At 48.8% G+C, this 22,696-nt stretch overlaps 1 protein-coding gene across 4 annotated transcripts in view; it reads right to left on the reverse strand.

The window, feature by feature from the left end:
• The window catches only part of RNF220 (ring finger protein 220), a 162,568-nt gene that overhangs the window by 43,234 nt on the left and 96,638 nt on the right, over positions 1 to 22,696 (reverse strand). For 3 of the 4 annotated variants that reach the window (XM_048944356.1, XM_048944358.1, XM_048944357.1), the window contains 3 exons: positions 16,067 to 16,112; positions 8,954 to 9,049; positions 6,095 to 6,137 (listed from right to left, as the gene is read on the reverse strand). In XM_048944356.1, the coding sequence (XP_048800313.1) occupies positions 6,095 to 6,137; positions 8,954 to 9,049; positions 16,067 to 16,112 (185 nt within the window). Of the gene's footprint in view, positions 1 to 6,094; positions 6,138 to 6,312; positions 6,442 to 8,953; positions 9,050 to 16,066; positions 16,113 to 22,696 lie in introns of those variants that run through there. The other variant, XM_048944359.1, reaches the window with a different exon arrangement.

Consider the following 22,696-nt stretch of genomic DNA (forward strand, 5'->3'; position numbering starts at 1 on the left):
AGTGCCCAGAAGGCCTCAGACAAATTATGTAAGACAGCCACTTTCAGGAGTGTCTCCTGCACGCCCTAAATGATTCCTTCCCAAACTGTCACAAGCAGATCTTAGTAGCAGGTAGCATTTATGGAAAGATCCTTGCTGTGAAAAACACAGCACCCACCCCAGACAGCTTCTGTCTCTCCCTGTTATTTTTATTTCACTGTTCTAATGTATAGAGAAACTGCCTTCTTCAGGGCACGTTCTGGGAAACAAACATGTTAGGAATCACGCTGATTAGAAAAAGCAGCCAAGGTAGCCTGTTGCTTAATATGATCTCTGGTTAATTTGAGCCATCGTTTAATGTGATCAAAACATCTGGAACCAAATCATTTGCATTAAATAGAACTTCTGTCCTTTATTATGATGGCTTTAGGCAGGTATTACTGAATAACTCAATCACTGGCTGCAGGAAAGTTCCTATTTAATTAATATGGAAGGTCAAAATTCTGAATGAGAGACAAGGAAAAGCCCAAGGAAAGCCCGTGTGATAATGAGAGATGACACCACCAAAAAGCTGCAGAAATCGTTCCTGACATGGTGAGTGCTGCAGCGTGCTCTGAAAGCCTTGTCCACAAAACCTGTGAGATAACAGCTCTCTGCAGCCACAGACAACGAGAAAGGTGCTGCAACGCCAGGACCACACCAGGGTACAGGAAAGTCTGTGTCAACTGTCCCCTATGGTACATCAGATTTGTGCATTCACAGCATCGTGTGACTGATGAAGCTGGAGCTGAACACACCACCAGCCTTGAAACAGGGCTTTATTGTTGGCTTTGCTGGACATAGGAATCTCTGGGTTTGGATGTGCTTTCCCACCATTCAGAATTAGGAATATTCACCTTCCCCTACGCTCTGAAACTCCAGTATTAAGAAGGCTTCGTATATCTGGAGCACTGCTTTTCCTCACTGAAAGCAAGCAGATTTGCCAAAAAAATAAAAAATAAAAAAAAAATCCTTCAAAACAAACCTGTGTTCCTGGCATCATAAAAAGGATTCTGCAAACACAACTCTCCTACAATAACAGACAGCTCCAACCAGAGCAGGAGTGTTTTAGAGACCCAGTTCTTTGAACAGCAGCAGCTCTCTTGAGTAAATGCACACTGCTTTCATCTGGTGCTGGAGTTTCACAGTCTGTACTTCAGTATTTCTGGTAGGATGTTTTGGTAGTTTCCCTTCTACTTTATCTGCTTAAGCCAGTTATTTAATCTGCAGCGTCAGCTTTTACTCCAGAAGTAAACTGCATGACTCCCAGTCAATACAAAAGCAAACAATAATCACCAAGTGTTATTTCAGAGCGCCCAAATGAATTATACTCCACTTCTAATTAAAACAATGACCCCTAAAGTCTTCTGCTTTATCTCCCCACTTGGAAGCCCCCAAACCAACCCCTCCAAGCTGGCATAATACTACTACCAGGGATAGTGTTTAACCATACTCTTATCTGGTTTGTACTTCAGTGCATAAGAGCTTTCTGAAGTTCCGGGTCAGGGAGCACCTACAACCCCTAGCAGGGCTTCTTCCCTGAGAGAGCAGGCTGGAAACTGACTCAGTTGTATTCCAGTAAACGCTCACCTGACCAGAAAAAAATAAAATGCAGGAAGACAGAAAGCAAGCCTTCTCTATTCTAGCGACAGACACCTGTTCCTCAGCTCACCCTGTTTTTAAGCAGGGAAATGGAAGGAAGGAGCATTAAAATATTCTGGTAGGTCTCAGCAGGTGGCTCCTTGGCGAAGCAGCCCTCGTAGTTCCAGTGTCACAAGTGAAAAAGCCACTGGACAGAAGAAGTGTTGAAACCAAATCCCCTGCCATTTTCATTCTGTGGTCATTAGTGGTGCCCACAGAGGCCCGGTGTGCCCCTGGCTGACAGCAGAAAACCAAAGGGACTGCTGCAGCCTCAAAAGCCCATCCCAAGCCACATTTTCCATACCCGACACGCAGCCCTGCCATCACTTCCAATCAGCACGGCAGAGACAGAGCGGCCCCAAAGGCAGGGGGTGATTGTGGTGCTGTCCCGAAGGGGAACCGCTCAAAAGAACACGCAAGTAAGACCACAGGATTCTTAATTAGTGTTGATAGATGCGATCATTTCTAATTAGCTCACTAATCCCTCTCCCCTACACTCCTGTCGCAGGAGCTTGGGAGAAGAAAGAAGAAAAAAAACCGTGATTCCCTCTTGTAAATCAGCGAGATAAAAACACAGGCAGAAGCAGTCTGGGCTTCCAAATCTCTGCTGCCTTCCCACAGGAGGGGAGAGAGGAAGCCAGGCCACCCTCCGCAGGTGGAAGGGACCGAGTGTCTTTCTCACAGCTCTTCCCATCTAGGCTTAAGAATTATTAATGCTTGAGGATTAGGTTATGCTCTGGCTCAGAAAAATTTCCTGGAAGGAAAGCTAATGGGTTTTAGTTTTCACCGCCACGCTTCCCAGTAAACAGAAATCCACCCTCAGGATGGGGCTGTCTAATTACACCCAGAGTGCTCTTCCAGTGCATCCAGCAGTGGACACGAGACAAACCTCTCCTGCAGCATCCAAGGAGATGATTAAGTTACTCGCAATATCTCTTATGATTCCCTCCACCAGTTTGAGTGGTCCCCCGAGTCCCATGCAGACATCATTAGCAGCTCCTGCAATGGCAGGCCAATCAAATTAAATGGAAACATTTTGGTCTCCTTTCCAGTGAAAATCACCTAGCTTTGTCCCTCCCCCACCCATCACCAGCTACTGGAGCACTTGGTGTGCTTGTGGTGAATTGAGTGCAGCAACAAACCACAAAGATCATTGTGAGGACCCATTCTGCAGCTCTACTGAGAATGCCAACTTTGCAAATACCCCTAAATGTGAATCAGAGATATTTAGGCATGAGAGGTAGCACCTGCTCTCCACAAATCTACTACAAGAGTCTTGAGGAGTGTTTACACTTTGTTGGACTCATCACAAAGAGCTTCTGTGGCTGATCGACTTACCCAAGAGCATCTGATCCAAGGGAAAAAAGACAGCTATGACAGAGTACAAAAAGCCACCTCAAGAACAAGCTAAAGCAGGAAAACAGATGGTCAAGAATAAATCTGTTTCAGACCTTGTGTATGATTTGCTGCTCATCTGCCTGAGAGAGAACACTAAAGGCCAAATTCACAGAAGGGTCTCGATGACACAGATAATTTTCAGCAATCTTCCACCTGACGCTGTTCTCCAAGGATGGCACAGACTTGACCTGCTGAATCCATGCTCTGGTACACTAATCATAACTGTGCCTCTAAGAAGACCTGCAGCATTAAACTCCTTCAGCATCAATTTACAGAGTGCCTTCAAGTTTTGACTTTAGCAACATGGGAAAAAAGGCAAATGAACAAAATGCTTTCTTTAACAGATAGCTACACCAGGAATCAGCACCTCATATGCCTGAGTTCACAAGGACACAACCCCATGAAGTGAGGTTAGCACAGGTGAAAGGTGCTGGATTAACTCACTGAGGCTGACAGGGAACTTCAGATACAAAAACACTCGACCAAGTGTCTTACAGACAACATTAATCTGCTGCTCCAGAGCTTACAAATGCCTTATGCACAGAGCTTACAATTACCTTATGTACAGTCCAAGGTAAGTTAAAGGTTTGACTTACAGAATCAGAACTCTGGACCAAGTATATGTGAACCACATAAGGTCTTATTTACACTGCACCCAGGCTCACAGAACACATCCCTTTCTCTACCTTCTCTTTCCTTAGCTCCTGTTCTGTCTCAAGTGACCACACTGGGATGAAACATGTCCAGAAAATCTGAGAGGCCACTCAGGCACAAAGAGCCAGGGCAGCTGAGATCTGAGTCAAGGTCTATGTGGGAGAACAGCAAACACTGCAGATCCCTCTTTACAGGGGGAGTTTCCAAAAGTGATCCTAAAGCTCAGCTGGTAAGAAACTTTACAGAGACAGCCAGACAAACAGGTAACAGCAACACTGAGAAGAACCTTTAAAATATAATAGAAAAAAAGTGAAATAGTAGGTTTTTCTTTAACATAAGTTTGCATTTTCTATATGTTATGTGTTAATAAGAACATGAAGCAGAATGCCAGATGTCTTGGACAAGTCCTACACAATTTTTGTCCATGCAAACCAATAGGGATAAGGAAATAATTCTCACAGAACAAGCTATAAAACTGTGTGATTGATAAGAAGCTTGTTAAAATACAGGATATAGATAAATAAGCTTTTCTTTCCAAAGCACTCAAGCATTCTCCATCTGGAACGATATTGGTTAACTAACTAACAATAACATGGTGAAGCTTACGAATAAGTTATTTTGGTACAAATGCGGAGGAGCAAATGAGAAAGCAGGCAGAGTTTGGTGGTCATAAGCACTGACAGCAGCTGAATACACTATCCAGCCACCCAGCTGAATGCTCATCTAACTGCTCAGGACTGAGCCAGGTATCACCATGGGCACATTCTGGGAATAGTAATAATCAAGAGTCATAAAAAGATAAGGTGAGGAGGAGCCAACTCTAATCCATCTTGACCAAAGAACTGCAGCTAATATTTCTGCATCCAGCTCCCTAGCTCTGGACCTAGTCCTGCTAAGGTACACAAGAGAACAATTACAGTTATAAGTGTATTATTTAATCAAAATGCCCTCATCTGGATGATGACTGTTAGTTTTGCTCACTGTACTCCTAAAAAGAGTAGAAGGTTCAGCGAGAGCAATGCAAATGCCATGCGGAAGTAGCAGCCTCCCTTCAGCTGACAAGCCCCTTCAGTTCACAAAAACAACCCAAAGCAGGTCCCAGACTGCAGCACATACTGACTGTGCTGCAGTCCTGCTTCAGGCTAAAGTCAAAAGCAGAAAGCACCGCTGAGCTGGTTCAGCAGAGCATGCTGTCATCAAGAGCTTTCATTCATCCTGGAGGACTCCACAATGCCAAGAACCTCACAAGCCTCGTTCAGACTTTTTTTGTTAAATAAAATTATTGGCCAGAAAAAAGGCAGAAGGTGTGAGCTTAGACTGAACTATCCAAAAATGATAAAGAAACAGTTTGACATCACTGACTCCAGAGACCTTTGTCACACAAAACAAGTCATTGCAGAGTAACACCTGAGTGTGTTTCAGTCATCTGAAGTCTGTGTCAGGAAAGGGGACTGCCTGCAAACAGGCAGCTCGCTGCGCTCATCTAGCAGTGTGGATGTGAGCACACATGCCAACAATTATGTGATATTGATACAAGGCAACTCATCTCTTTGTTGTATGACTTGACAGACCTTCAAGAGCTTCTGGCCCTCAGGGTGCGTATTTGAAACTCTCCAAGCCACCTCTGAATTCAGTTCAGTATTTCTTATCAAAGACATTGGGTCAGTAACTTAATAAAACTTCAACTTGTTTAAGAAGACTATACAAGAAGCAGTACTTCAAATGTAAGCAAACTATTCCAGTACTGGTACAATCTAAAGCTTTTTGTTATTTGGTTAAGATGAAGTTGGTTTTTTTTTTTTTTTTTTTTTTTTTTTTTTTAAGTTTTTTTAAAACCCCACTCTGTCCTACACAACCACAGCAGGAAGCTCAATATTAACGCCTCACCTGGCAGCTTAAGCACCTGAATAGCATCTGAACACTGCAATTTGGGTTGGCTACAGGCCATACAAGATACACGGGTCATATATAGGCCATAGAAAAATCAGATGACCTATTATTGCTACTTTGTACAGGAAAGTTCCAATTCCTCCAAATCTGGGAGAAGCTTTTCAGCTCCAGCCTAAATAAAGTTTTTCTAAATACTTCTAAATACTAAAGCACTTTTCACTAGATAACCTTGTCTACTTGCTGTTATCCACACGCAGAAACTCAAGCATAAAAGTAACGCACGGGCTGCAACCGGGAGTTCAAGAACCCAAAACCACGGAAGGTGACGTCAGATACAGCAATGCTCACACTGTAACTTGTAAAGTTTCCTCAGGACCCGGGCAGTGCCACAGGAGCCTGAGTGAACAGGGTTGCCGCGGGTTCGTGCGGGGACCCCAGCGGCAGAAAGCGGGGCCGGGCCGCTCCGGGATGATGGAGGAGGGCCCGCACTCACCGTTCAGCCGGGTCTGCCGGTTCGCTCGCACCCGCAGGAAGGTCTGCAGAGGGGAGACAAGAGCGGACACGTGTCAGCGCCCCCGGCCCGCGGCCGCCGGATGTCAACAGCCGCCCCCGCCTCGTAAACAAGGCCCGGTCCCCCCGCCCCGCGCATCGTCGGGACGACGCACCGGCCCCGGGCCCGCCCCCCCCCCTCGGCCCAACTCCAGCACCCACCTCTTCCCGGCCCCCGCCGCCGGGCCCCCTCCTGCCGCTCTGCATAGCCGCGGGCGGCCGGCGGGGCGACGAGGCGGCGGCCCCGGGGCGGCTCCCCCCGCGTGGCCCGGGATGCGGGCGGATACGGCGCGGCCCGGCAGGCGCCGCCGATCAGCCCCCAGCGGCCGCCGCCATGTTGGCCCCGGTCATGTGACCCGCCGCCGAGCGGGTGAAAGTTCACCGGGAAAACGGCAGGGAGAGGAGAGGAAGTTCCCATGGCAACCGACAGGCGGCAGCAAGGTTCGGCGAGCCCCGGCCAATCAGAGCTCAGCGGCGGTAGGAAACTAGGGAGGTTTGGCCAATTAGAGATGAGGGCCGAGTGGGACTCCGGCGTGAGTGGCCAATGAGAGATCGGGTGCAAGTAGAACCCGAGGGCAAATGGCCAATCAGAACCCAGGGGCAATTGGCACCCTGTGCTACAGGGCCAATAAGAGCCCAGGAGCAACTGGACTCAAGGGGTCCTTAGCCAATAGGGCGCTTACTTACAAAATGAAAGCTGCTGATTGTGGGTTCTACCCTTTTAGTTAATTAAGCTGTCTTTCAGGAGGCTTTGGTGGAGGAAGGCACTGAGCAAGCCAGCATTCCTGCAGCGCTCCTACTCACAGATCTCCTTCTTCCCCAAGTGTCCCCGTGGTAAATAAGCATGAGGACTAAGAAAACCAAGCCGTAGGGATTCTGAAAATGTGTACTCCAATGATTCCCGTCTTAGCATGCTACTAACACAATGAATATTTGCTGTTATTAAATCCCCACAAGAGGCATTCATAATACTAGCACACCTCTGCATACGGAAAGCTAAATTTTGCAGCTTTAAAGTCACCACGAGAGTCTTCTGCTCTGCTTCCTGAATGTTTCGCTTGGTAAGCCAGGAAGAATGAATTCTCATTCATATTGTGGCTTTATTAAGGATAGGCTGAGGCTTTACACAATCCTGGCACCCACTCTGAGGTCCCTTTACGTTGCCTGAGGAGCATAAAGCAGCCAGCATAGGCATAAATGAAAATCAGGCCCCAGAGGTCTTTTCTCCCTGCAGTGCAGACTTACAGCTCCCATTACGCATTTGCATTAAGGGCTGCAACCCTCCATAAAATATACTCACAAACTTAAAACACATTAGAGACTCACTAGACTCAGCACATAGAGGGGGCTTTTGCTGAGAATATTTGTCCTCAAGTATGACATAATAAAAATTTATAGGAACAGAGGACTGCAAGGGACCGCCAAGTTCACAGAGATTGAAATCTGGAGAAGTGGGGTGGGAGGGGTGCTCCTGAGCAAAGGGGGACATTGCAAAAGGCAATTGCACACCCTTTTGGAAAGAACATTATTTATTTATTAGCCTTAAAAAAGCAAGCAGGGAAGAGAGCAGGAATGCCTGTATTAGGCATTTCTGTATCTTCTGTGGGGTTTGCTGCTCTTACTTTGTACCAGGTCTCATATGAGGGTGAAGTGACCGTGATATGACACAACATTAGAACTGAAGGGTACCTTAGAGTATGTAGCAAACAATGGAGGATCTGTCTTTATTTGGTAATATAACCAATAAATAGGTCAGAGGACAGAATAATGGGCAGTAAGCGCACATTTTTTGCTGCTATTAATAGGACCTATCTTCTAGAGCACGTGCTTTAGTTGGGGCTGGCTAGGCCCACAGAATGGTCATCAGCTCTCTTTCTGCTGACACTAATGCAGACTGGGCTGGTGTCGAGTGGCTGATGTATAACGGCTTGACCTTGGGCACAGGACATCACTGTGAGGGACACTGGGCCATGGGCATAGGACAGGGTGTAGGGGTAGAATGGCACATAGGGTGGTGGATTTATGCCTGACACAAATACAGCTGTAGCCCACCCAGCCTCTCCCCATGGTAGCTGAAGGCATGCTCGGCACTGTGCTAAAGACTACCATTATTTTTCCTGTTGCCTTTCAGAGCTTTGTTGAAGCTAGTGGCTGAGCACAGGCTTGCAGCCAAACAGTGTGGATGTGTCTTGAGCAGGTGTCAAGTGTGCCAGCCTGCCCACAAACCACAGACAGATCCCCAACAAGCTGAGCTGCACTCTGGCTGCTGCCTTCTTCTTCCTTTCTTGCTCTGTCTCCCAGAGCTTTTACTCAGTGTGTCACAGCAGGTCTAAACCTGCTACTCCTCTGGGTAGAGAATTTATTTATTTATTTTATATAACCTGCAGGGTTATAAAACATGGTGGCACTGCTCTGCCAACATTTAAGTTGGAATCACAAGTCCGTTTGCTGGGCAGCAGTACACCAGTGAAATGGAGAGCTCTGGCCTGCTGCAGGCTGACATCATTCACTGCTTTCCAAAAAAAAATCACTTCTCTGAAAGTTTCACAAAGCACGGAGTAAGTAATGACAAACACAGCCATGGCAACGGCAGAGATGATGAACGTAGCGCAGCAGAAAGCTCTGTGAAGATTTAAAGCTATGACTGAAAGCCAGCATTGGGAGGACTGTGCAGACAAAAGCACGCCTGCGTGGCCACGTGAGGGACAAGGTGCTCTATAGGCATGCGGAGCTGATGGAGAGCTGCTGGGGTGAGCTGGCTCCCATATACAGCGGAGAGCAAGGACGGTGCCTGCCTACTTACCTGGTATCTGTCTGAGTGATGGATGTCATCCGAGGAGTGGGGTGATGCTGTTGGAGAATCTCCTTCCCGCTTGATTGAAGCCGACAACAAAATTGACTGTGAGAGAAAGGAGAAATTCATGCTGTGAGCATCGTCCAATGCTCTGCCCCTGACTAAGCTGCCCTCAAGGGCATGGGGAGCAATGTGAGGCTGGCCTTGTGCTTCTCATGCTGTGCATCGCCTGCCCTGCCTGGGGCTGGGCTGCGGGGCTGTGGCCTGCTATAGCCCAGTGCAGTGACATCAGGCAACAAAAGGACAACCGTCCTTCAGACAGTGATGAGTGATCCCATTGGAAGAGGCCGGTGGGTCTGCTGGCTGAGCAACAGGGTCGAGCTGATGCTATTTGCAACATGCACTGCTGGTTTTAGAAGCACAGCCCAAAGGGGACGGCCAGCTGAGCCTGGATGTGCAATTTAAAGTGATTCAGTGGATGAGAACTGCCTTAAAAATTTGCTTTCTCTCCTATCAACCGTCCGCTGCCCCATCTGACAGATGAGCTACAAGAATGCATCTTTGGACCACAGAGGTTGCCCAGCCCGTGTAGGAAATGAAATAGCCACACCAGTGAGTGCTGCTCAACGTGTGCCCCTCCTGTGCTGGAGAGCATCTTGCACGTGCAGTGTCAGAGCACTGCACAGCCATGCACTGCCCTGCAGATGCCATGGGGGATCCAGCAGAGTCCCCTGGTTAAAAAAAACACCCCAGAAATCCACAAAAACCATATGGCAATGCAGCATTGTGCTGGCATGGAGCAGTGCCAGCATGTGCTCATCTGTCTCTGCAAGTTGCACTAAATCTCTCAGCAGCTTTGCATTAAAGCTCTCAGCACCTCGGCAGCACAGCCACCCTTCATTCTGTAACGATGCTATTTATTTTAATAAGTAGCACATGAAAAAAAAAAAAAAAAAAAGGCCTTTTAGAAGGTTAAAAAGATCAGTGATATTTGAGACCTAAGAAATCGCTGATAAACTTCGAGTCAACAGTAGCTAAGTCCAAATTCTACATGCAGTGAACCTGAGAGGAGAAATTGCTGCAGGAGTTTGACAGCATTTAAAAAAATGTATGCTGAGTTGTGAGTCAAGTTTATTATTGGAAGAATTAGAGGGGGAAATCCAATTTAAAATTCTAATTTGAAATCGAAATTAACTAAACTAGGTTAAATGTAGCACAATACGTTGTAAAAGATATACACTGTAAGCTTGGCTCTCCAGATGTTTGTTTCCAGGAATCAGCTGGCAAGATCCAACAATAAATGACTGCTCGGAGATGTGTATGTTTGCGAAGGGAAGTGTAGATATCATCTGAATTGGACAGGTCAAGTGTGGTGACAACATTATTAAAAAGCATAATACCTCGGAGAAAGGCAAGCTTTCCAGCAACATTTGCCTCTGGGCTGAAATGAAACATGAAAAAATGTGCTTTTTTTTGGTAAAGATACGAGCAAGTGGAAGGATGACTCAGCACACAAATCCATTTGGTCAGCAGGAGGCAATCCCTGGGCTCTGACAGCCCTCCTGGAGAGGAGAGCAGGGCAGTGTGGGCATTGAGTAGGGCTCCAGAACAACGTCCCAGTTGTAGCAGTGTTGCTGCCCTTTCCCCACTAATAAACCAAGCACGCGGAGCTGGGAGGGTTAAATACATTTTGTCTTCCAGTGTAGTCTAGAGAAGGGGAAAAACCACCCACCTCCCCATTCTTTGGCGACAGACAGACAGATCCTTCCCACCTCCCTCTCCCCCCTCAGCCTCCTGGTAGCTCTAATCCAATATTATTATGTGAAAAATGGTTGGGCTAGCTATGGAGACAGTAAATTAAACGTTATGTATTAGTTTTTAGCGTGTGGTCCCGGGAAGAACGCCGGCCCCATTTATTCCACAAACCTCCTGAGCACCATGGCGATGACCTCTGGAAAAACGCAGGGCTAAACTAATCCCAAAGATGTCAATCTTGGGGCCTCTTCTACATACACTTGCAGTTTAGATTAATAAACTGTCTATTTTTAAATTGTGTGCAAGCACTTCAATTCTAAATACCTCGCCGGCATGTTAAACACGGCGTTAGTGATGCCAAGTCACACTTCCCCTTTGCTGTTAGGAGGCTTGACTTCATCTGTTTTTCTTGTTTCCTGGCGATGTGGCACACTCTGCCTTTTGGCCCATGCTGGTGGGACAGCGTGGGGCAGGGGAAAGGCAGTCCTAAGGTCTGTGGCATTGGGTAAGGTGCTGGAGGAAAAGGTGACTTCACAGAATTGTTCAAGTTGGAAGGGACCTTAAAGGGCATCAAGTCCACTAATGCAGTTGGCCGGCTTCTCTGCCTTCCTGATTTTGGCCTCTTTCCCCTGAGACTGTTGCACTGGGGCTGTTTCCCAGTGGCTGTGGCCAAGCTGGTAGCACTGAGCAGAGTAGAGGCAGTGCTAGAGCCCTGCTCCATCTCACTACCACCATCTGGGAAGACAGTTGTAGAGGTGAAGGCAGCTTTGCATTTTTCCTCCAGCCCTCTTCCAACTTTTCACTCCAAAACAGGGGCTGCTTGCTGCCTTCGTTGCCAGTGTAAGATTGGAGCTACTGGGAGAGAGCATCCTCATCTCCTGCTGCCCCTTCCCTGGCAAACCACAGCTCCCCGCATTGAGGACACATGTGTGAGCGGCTGTGCAGCCTCATATTTCTCCCTCCCCTTTAAATCATCTCTCCATTGGGTAAAGGCACTCTCTGCGGAGGTTATAAACCCTGAGAGGATCAGCCTGAGCATTACACCTGGGGCAAGCTAAATAAAAAAAGGTCACCGGCGCTTTTTAAACATGGACAAAAAAGCAGTAAAATGTGTTTGGAAAAAAAAATCTGGCATTAAATCATGACTTTTTGCCTGGCTCGCCTCATTAAAAGTGGCCTTTTGGAAGGTAAAATTATCATTGTAAGTGATAAGATCTTTAAGAAAATAATTCACGGCTTCTTCACCCTTTAATATGATAGCCGCCACCGGCTAATTTTTTTCTTAATGGCAACGAGGCCATCAATCTTGTCCAAGCCATGCGCTCGCTCCTTCCTGCGGCCCCTCCTGCTGTGCCTCTCCTCGTTTGGTGCTGGGCAGGTTTGGCACCAACCAAAGGTGCATGGCATTGCCTCCATCACGCAGAAAGGGATGGAAGCTGGACCCAGCCCAGCTGACATGCCGCTCCCTTTCAAGTCTGGTCATTCGAGGGTATTAAACTGCTGGGCTCCGGCTTTCTGACAGCCCTGGAAAAACATGGGGAGTCTATTTTTCTTAAACAATCCATCACCGCTGCTGTCAGCAGAACAAATACCCCAACCCTGCTTTCTATGTATCTATAACCTTTTTTTTATTTTTATTTTTATTTATTTTTTTTATTTTGGCACAAAGTGTTCCCTGCTTGATGCATTCAGCTTTAACTCTGCCGCCTAAATAGGTACTTATCACTTAACATGGAGGTGATGGCTTGACATGTTTTCTGTCTCCTGCCCTCCCCTCCACGGTAGGGAAGCCGTCAAAGTGTTGCTAATAGCTGTTATCACTTGGGAACTGTAACCCGAAAGCAATGAGTGATACCAGGCCTGGCTGCGATTTTCCTCCTTCCCTCTGCTCACCATTTGTTATGCTGCTGCTGGAGGATCCCTGACAAAAAGATGCTACTATTAAAGCTGACTTTCCTAGAAGCTTTTGGAGGGTCCACATTTGCTGCCAGGCGAGCGAAAGGCGAAATTATGTGGTGGCTTTTATCTGGGTGGGATGGAACTGGGGATAGAAAGCTTCAACATGGGAAAGATGTGAATAGTGAACAGAAATAACAGTGTCAGCAGGGAGCTGCTGATTTATTTCGGTGATGTGACTGCACAGGATAGGGGACCCCTTCACACTGAGCCACCAGTGGCTACAGCCAGGATGGAGGGGACAGATCTGTGCTCTGGAGCTGGGACACGACCTCCAGACCAAGTCCGTGCGTGCTCCTCCTGCCCAGTGCTGTGTCTCCAGCACAGATGTTCAGCCCAAGCAAAGCGAGGGGCTTTGTTCAGCGCTGATTTGTGTTATGGCACATAACCTCTTGGAGGTTTGTGTTGGAGTGGCTCTGGTATTCGTCACCCTGAGCTGGCAGCCGGCACGCACCCGAGGTAATTTCCCCTCCCTCACAGATCTGTAGGCTGTTCCCATGTCCCCACCTTGGCTGCAGCCTTGCCACGGCATTCAGATTTGGCTTTTTAATCCTTCCTCGTAAATCGGTGTTGCACAGGGAGGAGCGTGATTTTCCCAAGCCCCTACAGTGAGCTCATGACACAAGAGAAGGAGTCAAAGCCCTGGGGCCCCAACACTGGCCCCTGCCCCTACCACCAGACATGATATGGAGAAGTTAAATGATCGTGCTAGAAATTTCATCTCCAGTCAGGCAGCTGGCAAGGGCTTAGCACAGCCGTTCTGTCAGGGTTTCAGGCTCCAAATCTCGCTTGTTTCAAAGCTCTTTCTCCTTGGAGGGCTTTAGTGGTCAAATTTCCCTCTAGGTGCTGTAATTCTCTCTCAAACTGCTCAGCCAAGCTGTAAAACTGCAGGGTGGGTGGGGGATTACAGCGGAGGTCTGGGAGCACCCGGAGTGTTTGCTGGTGGTGGGAGCTGGCACACGAGCTGGGCTTTGGTGGGAAAGGCAGTCTGCCATCATGTATGGCCAAGAGGAAGTCACTGAAATTTAGGGAGAGAGATCTCCCTAAATGTCCCACTGAGATGATGGAACAGGTTGGCCAGAGTGGTAATGGATCCCATCCCTGGAGACATCCAAAGTCAGGCTGGACAAGACTCTGGGCACCTGATAGAGCTGTAGGTGACCCTGTTCATTGCAGAGGATTTGGACTAATGGCCTTTAAGGGTCCCTTCCAACAGTTCTCTGATTTTATACCCACAAAGGGAGAGTCATAGCCAGACAGTGGCAAAAAGCATTCTCAGGTAACTGGGAGCACATGGGGGTGCAAGACTCTCAGCATTACCTCTCAAGGACAAGCCAGAACAGTCAGCCTTTGGGGAAGTCCTGCATAGACACTCTGGGCTCAGAGAGGTCTGGGGGATGGCTGACTGGGACACATCTCCAGGACGTGCCCTCCCGAGTGGCTCTGCTGTTGGACTTCCCCATGAGGACCCAAAATGGTGTGAAAGGTTACTGACCAACACCCAGCTCGTGCTGGGGAATGGGATTTCTTTTCCCATCCATCCTGATGTCTCAGGCTTGTCATCAGAGATGAGTGCCACAGGGAAGCCAGGGCTCTCTCTAATTCCTATGCATGGGGAAGACCTCTTCTACAGCAAAGCAGGTGGTCTTTTAGCACTTTTTTTTGCACCTCTGCCTTCTGCAAAGCTCAGACACACATGCGGGAGTTATCTGGGCTCTCAACAACATGAGGACGAAGGCAGCACTTTGGAGCTCCCCAGTTTGCTGCTGCATGGGCAGACGGATTGTCTGCAGTCCCCATCTCGCAGCCCTTGTTTGGCCGTCAGTGCCTCAGTCAGCCCTGATAATAGAAGAACTTGATACAATAATCCTGCATTCATCGCATCCCATGTTGAGTGATTGGATTTTCTTTGACATATTGCCATGAAAATTGACCCAGCACAGTGAGTGACAGCTCTTGAGGGCAGGAGAGCAGGAAGTGAGGGATGTGTGCTTACTGCTACCGGCAGGGAGAGATGTTTGCTGGGGTAACTATGGGGAAGGAATGGGCTTTCTCAAAGGGAATTTGCATCCCAATGGCTCGATGGGCACAAGGGAAGGAGCAGCCTTGGCTCGCACCTCATCCTCTGAGCCCTGTGTGGTGACAGAGAGGACTTTAACACCGAGCTCACCCGGTGGTCAGCACATCACCTGTCCGTGCCACACAGGACTTGTCTCCCAGCAAAAACCACCTAGAAATAATGAATCCTCCTGGGCTGAGAGGCTTTCAAGCTCTCTGAGAAGGGAATGAAAGATTTCCTGATTTCACCCTCTCCCTCCCTGCTCTCGTGGCTTCTTGAAGTTAATGTTCTTAGGCCCAGACGTGACGGGCAAAGGGAAAAGATCCATGTGGTGACAGGGGACGATTGATCTCCTTTACATAGAACGACTCTCCAGTCCCAGTTTAATCCCCTTGCTCAAGGCAAATGGGATTCTTTGTCAATGGAAACTTCAAAAGCCCAGCCCTGCCGAGAGATGGACCTTCTTCTTTATCTGCTGGCTGCCACTCATGTGGTGCATATACCTCCAAACAGCTCATTTGTCTTTTCTCCCGTCCCTCTCCCTCACAGACGTTATTTTGCAGGTGCCTTTCACTCCTTCAGGATGCCCAAAGGCAACCACGCTCCCTCTGGGTCTTTATTTTCTCTTTGGGTTTGAGTTTGCCTGGGACATATCCCAGGAGCACGCTGTCTCCCAGCCCCTGGCCTGGGGGGTTGCAGGGTATTTATGTGCTTGGCAAGGCAGTGACCCCCATGTTGCATTCCAGCTGCTCCAAAAGATACCCAAAGCATCCAGAAAAAAATAGGCAAGCAAGGCCTGGAGCCACTTGCCTGCACAAGCACTGATCCTTCCTGCTGCAGCATCATCTTAAGGGCAGCTAATTAACAGATGCCCTTTGCAGTGATGCTATGATACATCTTGTTCCTGGCAAGCAGGGCTTGCTGAGCCGAGGGGATGGGAGGAGGGTACTGGGAGGGGAATCCATCTGAGAAATGGTCTTTTAGTGATTTGGGTGTGCTTTGATCCCTTAGAGGTGGCCCCGCTTCCCTCTTCCAGAGCTGGCATATGGCTCTGGCCCCTTAGCTCCCGTGCATGATTTCACAGTTTGAGCTCAGTATGCGTGTGATCAGCTCTCATTAGCTGTCATTAGACACAATCTGGAATCCTGGAGCCTTCTGGGTCCTTCAACTCCAGCGTTCCTCAGCTGCACGGGATGTGGTGGGGAGCAGGAACAGGAAGAGCATTCCCTGTGCTAGCCTGGCTCCTGGGACGGTCTCATCCTCAAGGAACATAAAGTGGAGTGGGACGGGAAGGTGATGGGAAATAAAGTGCATCACTCCAGGGAAAAACATTTCAAGAGATACTCACTTACCTTGGGGGTGCCTGCAGCCATAGCATCCTTCAGGATGGAGTTCTTACTGCCAAAAGAGAAGAGAATGGGGTCAGAGCCATGAAAACACTGCAGTAGGCACTGTGGGGAGCTCTTGGAAGGCATCTCCAACAGCAAAGAGCTCTTCCACCCTGGGGAAAAATGGGGAGTGAGCCTATAGGGGCAATGGGATGATAGCCACAGGGAAGGTGGTGAGCACTGCATGGGGCCAGGCACAATAAAACAGGAGGATGGGAAGCAGAGGGGGAATAAATCAGTATAAAGAGCAGGGGAACGAAGATCCCCGCTGCTGCCGCTGCCGCCGCAGGCTGGAGTGATTTGTGAAGCCAGTCTGCTCCCCGTTTAGCAGGGAAGGAGGTCCCCGGAGCAGCGCTCCTCCTTGCCTGCCCTCGCCAGCGGGAGATGCTGCAGATTTAATAACACCTTCCCCCCTCCAGACAGGTTAAACTTGAAACAATTACATATCAAAGCCGACATGGCGGGGAGGCCCGCGCTGTAATTTTTTGGTTATTAAAGTAATCTCTCTCATGTAAATTCTCCCGCTAACATGCTGCAAACAGCATTAGGAAATAAATGATTTCCCCGTGATTCGATTTGTCAATGCAAAGCACCTGCAGCAGGCAAAAGGAGCTTGAAATATGCTGCCAGCCCCAGTGCCGGTGCTCACGGCGCAGGCTGGATGCCCTGAGCCTGGGGAGGTGATGGATGGATGGGTGGGCGGGGGGGGGGGCTGGGAAGGGAGGGATGGAATTGTGTTTAATAACAAAATTTGTATGCAAGCCTGCATCCCAGGCTAAGGATGAGTGATCGGCAGCCAGAAAGTATTAAAAAGCCTCGCTAAACAGATGCTGACAATAGAACAAGACATATCAAATCAGATCTACTTCAGGAGCATTAATACACGCACGTGCCCCCCCCTGCACGCGCCGTGCCGCACACACACGCTCCTTTCTTCTCAATCACAGCAATATGGGAGACATCAATAAATTTTTATGAGACTTTTAGAAGATCAACATGGTACTAGATGTGACAAAAAAGCAATGTGCCTGTCATGTTCGCTTTGTCGGGGACACTTTAGCCCCAGATGCCGAGCTGCAGTGGCAGCGGGGAGAAATTGAATTTGGCTGGCTTTAATCTGCCTTGATTTGGCAGATGGCTGGGTGTTATGAAATGAGAAGGGATGGAGGAAGGTGTTTTCTCCCGGGGCTACAGTCCCCTCCTCTCCCAGTGCCACCGCCCCACAGTGAGGTGACACCCGCGGTGATCTCTCCCCACTGAGTCACCCCAAATGGCAGAGCACTGCTCCAGGCCCTCAGGTCAGTGAGGTGCTGCTTTTGCATGAGCATACCCAGAGCGTGATGCTCAGAATGAACAAGTGCTGCGTGTTTTGAGGACATCACAACCATCATCCAATGTGCCTGCTGCCTATGGTGTGCTGCCGATCCCATCCCACAGCCTGGCCATCGCTGGTCCCACAGCCCTGCTGCTCGCTCCCATCTCTGTTCCCAATACGAGCAATTGGGACTTCTGTTGGGACATAAATGCCATCTTCAGCTCCCTCTTGCCTTCATGCCAGATAGAACTTGTTCAGCCTTGATGATGGCCAAAATTGAGCTTAAAATCCTCCACCTCCCACGATGTTTCCATTTTCTGAATTGCCCAAAGTGTGAAACAACGCTTTTTTTCTTTTATAAACCAATCATTGGGTTAAAGTAAAAACAAAAAACAAAAAAAACCAACAACCCACAACAACAACTCATTTCCTCCCTTTTCTTGTTAAAGGTGTTTAAAATTATTCCTTTCCAAGGCTGAGAGGAAGAATCTCATTAATTCCCCCCAGCAATGGCTGTAGTGCCAGGAAAGTGGAGCTCCCAGGAAGAGATTCTTTGGTCAGTCAATGGTCTGCCATTGGGACTGATGGGGAAGGGCTCTGTTTGTACTGCTCTTCATTGGGAGGAGCAGTGCTGACAACCACTTTTAGATCTGCTCCACAGCAGTTGTGCTGGGAAGAGGCTGTGAGTGGAAGGGCCGTCAGCAAAGAGGAACCTTCCCGTCCATAAACACCGCGGACAAATTAAAAATGGTAAAAGGGAAATCAAGACCTTTAAAGTTCAAACACTTTTCGGTGCCTTTTAAAGTTTTTTGCTCTAGGCTCTCGCAGAGAGCACAATCTTTGGAGACCTCGGGATTCTCTTTAATCACCCAGCCAGGCTGCAGTGGTCTGAAATGATTACACATTTACATAGTAATAACCCCAACACTCCCCACATTATTTCATGGCTAGCATATTTCCACTCAGCGAGTGATCCATGTGTTTTAAATTATAACCTGTACATAGGAAATTAGTTACTAAGTACGATATTCACAGGCTCTTCTGACACTTCTAATTAAGGTGATTTACACAGAATTATCCTACGAAATAAAAAAATGGTGTTTTGCTAGCTAATAAAATATAATTACTACCCACTTTTATAAGTTACAGTTAGTTTTAATCTATTTGGGGAATTGTTTGTCTAGTTCATTACAGCAAAACAACTTCTTTGCCTTTTAGGGACCCTCACCCCCCAAACTACCAAATAAGAAAGGCAACATCCTGGGAAGAGGCAGTACTTCGGGCAGCCTGGCTCTGCCCCGATGGCTTTGCTTCTCCAGCTGGGAGCCCGTGTTCCTGCCCCATGTGCCTGCACGTGAGGAAAAGCTTCTCAGAAAGAGCGGTGATGTGCTGGCATCAGGGAGGCCCAGGGAGGTGGTGGGGTCACCATCCCTGGAGGTGTTCAAGGGACGTGGGGATGTGGCACTGAGGGTCGTGGTCAGTGGGCATGGTGGGCTGGGGTTGGACGGGATAATCTTAGAGGCCTTTTCCAACCTTGGTAATTCTATAATTCTGTGATGCCATGCATGCAGAAGCTTGGTGGCTTTGCAGGGATGCTTGTGCTCACGCCTCACAACGCTGCATAGAGGCCAGCACGCACCTGCTATTTCCCATCCCTGCATCTCATCCCCAAAACACCCTCACCAGCCCCCGGGATGTGACAGCCCCAGCTGCAGCGTGGCCAGCTCCCATGTGACATCCCACAAAGCCAGGAGCACGCTGCGGCCAGCTGATGTATTTCTGTACAAACAATCCAGTGGACACAATTTATTTCCAGCAGCTCGGGCTCCCAGCCTCGGGATGGAGTAGCAGCAGCAGAGCTGTGCAGAGCAGATGCCGGCAGGGAATCAGCAGCAGCTGGGCAGAGAGGGAATTGGATTTTTGTGGACGACAGTTTAAATAAGTGGAAGTGTCACTTGAAGCCTAAATAAGGAAATGAGGGTTTGATTATATATTTTTTTAAACTACATGAGGCCAAACCCTCACCCAGCCGTGGGTGACAGCTCCCCGGAGCTGCTACACGTGATCTGTGCTGTCAGGGGGAAGGCACCGGGGTGTTTAACCTGCTCCAAATACTGATTTAAACATCCTCTGCATCCTATGGCAAAAGGGGCTGAGCGATGGAAAAAACAGCCAAAGCCCCTGGAGTGCTCTCCCAGTCGATATTTGCAAACCCCAATGCCCAGCTGGGAGGTGACACTGCAGCAGGAATGCAACAGGAACACAAACTGCCATGAGCAGGGGACCCCAGCACATGGTACCTCTGCCTGCCCTGTCCCTGCTCATGGGGTTCAGCAGGGTAATAAAAGGGTGATGCAGAGTGAGGGGTGGATGGAGAAACATTTCACTATTTGAAAAGGAGGTGGCTGGAAAGAGAGAAGTTGGAGGGAAAGGTCATGTGTGAGATTGATCCGGGGGGCTCTTTGCTACCATGGCTGTAATGAGTGTTTAATTATTCCCAGCTCACATGGCAGTTCAGAAGAGGTTCTGCAGAAGGCATGCATCGCTCAAGGGAAAATCACCGGCCAAGGATTTATTTCTCACCTCTGGTTTCTGTGTATAGCCCCCAGTGCTGGGCCCCCTGTCGAGTGCTGCAACCCTCTGCCTCCTCCTCTTCCCCATGGGTCCCTCAGACACTGGGGTTAGGGCATGGGCTTTGGGTGCTGCCAGCCTGCAGCACTGCCAGGAGCACTCAGAGTGCCTTATGAGTGCTGCTTGGATGAGGAGATGTCTGGTCCACAAGAATGGAAATGCATTCACACCAGGTCATGGGGCTGCTCTGCATCCTTAAGGGATGTGCTAGGATGGGGAACCCAAAGCAGGACCAGGACAGGCACCTGCCCCACCTGCCTGTGTTCAATCTGCTCTGGCAAGGGGCAGAGACACAAATCAGAGGGAGGAGAAAGAAGATAAATCCACTACATCAACAGCACACATTCACTAGTTAATAAACAGCCTTCTCTCCTCATAAATTCCCTCCTTTCTCCCAAGGTTCTCCACCAGTGAGAGTGGTAGGTGTGGACCTAGGATGCTCTGAGCCTTTCTGGTGCAGAAAAGATGGGTCTGGGTGGGCATCCTTCCCCCTGTACACACAAGGTGGGGAAGGAAGGACAGCCACGGGGTGGGTAGACAGCATGACAAAACTCCATCCAAGCATGTGAGCTTTAGGTGGTGCTTGCAGGATATTTGGTGGGTGACAAAATGCCTCACCATGGCACAGCATGACAGCTGGTCCCACGTCCTGTCCAAGCGTCACTCACCAGCTGTTGCTCCCGGGCACCTACAGATGTGCCTGCATCCCCAATTTGGCTACCAGATCCCTGAACTGTGCTCTGATACGGAGCAGTTCTATAAGCAGCATGGGACACTCCGTATGGGGATGAGGCAAACCTTCCATGCTGTATGGACTGACCCCATCCCAGCAGTGTGATTTGCTGGGGGATAAGGAGCCCAGAGGCACCATCCCACTGCACAGAGTATGGCCAGGCACTTAATAGCACCTGTCCCCAGCATCTCCAAGCGTGGATTTATGCCTCCAGGGGTCACCTCTGGCGAGACTCTAATAACATGACTTTATTAGCTTTCTTGTTCCTTCTTTAAGATACAGGAGCACAGGGGGAGGAGGGCAGTGACGGGGAAAAGGGGGGTGCATGGGGAGGAAGCGCTGCCCTGGCGATTCCCCTCCTGGGTGACAAGGGGGAGAAGGAGAAAAATGGCGCTCCCTCGAAATTTATCATGCACCCAATTACAATGTTAATTGGCAAGTCCCAGAAATCAATTAATTCGCAAATTTTTTTCAATTAAAAATTAAGATAAATCATAAAACGTTATTAAGGAAAGGCCAAACTCTGTGAACTTTTTTTTTTTTTTTTTTTTTTTTTTTTTTTGGTAGGCATCTAGTTTTTGCTTTTTTTTTTTTTTTTTCATTTAAATTAAAAAAAAAAAAAAAAAAAAGAGCTGTGTTGCCAAAGCCCGATGCCCTTGAGTGCCTTTGCTGAAGCGCAGGGGGCTGTCATCAGCAGGACTGGGCTGAAGACAGATAAAAAAATATCGACCAGTCGGACACACTGCTTCTGCTTTATTGATCAGGCGGGAATTTAACTTGCTGTGCATATCCACCGTGTCAGCAAGGGCCACGGGCGAAATTAAAAGTACTTGGCTTGGAGATGTCGCCTTGATACCGGGGGGTGGGGAGAGAGGGAGGGGGACGCAGAGGGGGAGCAGGAGGGAAAGGAGAAGGAGGAGGTAGAAAAAGAAGGGGGGAAAAGCAGGAAGAGCAGCAGAAGTTGAGGAGGGGGAGGGAAATGCCCGTGGGCTTAGCGTGCTTTTTCCTGGGTGCCATTTCTCTTGGCCCGGTGCTCCCAGGTGGCCACTAGATGTAAGGAAGAGATGCAGTATGCAGTTCAATGGAGCTTTGGGAAAGAAGTCCCTCTCAGCACAAAGTGCATACCATCTTCCCCATTCAGACACTGGCGGATCTGCAGTGCTCACTGAACAAGATACCTGGCTGTCAGGTTAAAGTCTGCAGCATAAATCGAAGAGACGTGGGGCGAGAGCCATGACCGTGCTGTGACACATGGCAACAGAGCTAATTCGGGTTTTATGCTCTCTATTCATCCTGCTGGGCTTGGCAGTATGGCTGCTCATCCCTCCCTGTGCCATTTGGGGAAGGCCTTGTTGCATGGCATGGTGCTCAGTGCATCCGGTGCAGCAGAACATAAGCACAGGGTTCCCTGTGCATGAGTAGGGTCAAGAGCCAGTAAGAACTGCTTGGGTGCATCCCACCTGCCCAGGAGGAACACTGAAAGCTGCTGGCATGTGATCACATACGCCCTCAGGTGTTGGCATAGGGTGACTTTAATCAAAAAGGCCACCAAACTTTAGTGAAATCCAGGCTGCATCTCCTGGTGCTTGGAGACGTCTCTCAGAGACACTGGTTTGTGTGGAAGTGGGTTGACCTGTCCCCAGGTCCCATAGCCTGGGATCACATTTGGCTCTTTCAAGAGAATCAGAAGAGAAATTACTCCTGGACATGCCAGAAAGTTCACCAGAGGAATCAGGAGCTCCTGAGGTGCATGCAGGGATGTCACCTGTGGATAGAGTGTGGTGAAAAGGTGCAAGGAGAGCTGCCAGGGGCAGTGAGTGGTGGAAATGGGTAGGGGAAATCACAGATCTGAGGCACAACTTTGCTGCTGGCCATGCAAGGAGGAACCTGCTAGTTACCATGCAGGGAAATAAAA

This window comes from Lagopus muta, chromosome 5 (genome assembly GCF_023343835.1).
Source record: "Lagopus muta isolate bLagMut1 chromosome 5, bLagMut1 primary, whole genome shotgun sequence".
Taxonomy (NCBI): domain Eukaryota; kingdom Metazoa; phylum Chordata; class Aves; order Galliformes; family Phasianidae; genus Lagopus; species Lagopus muta.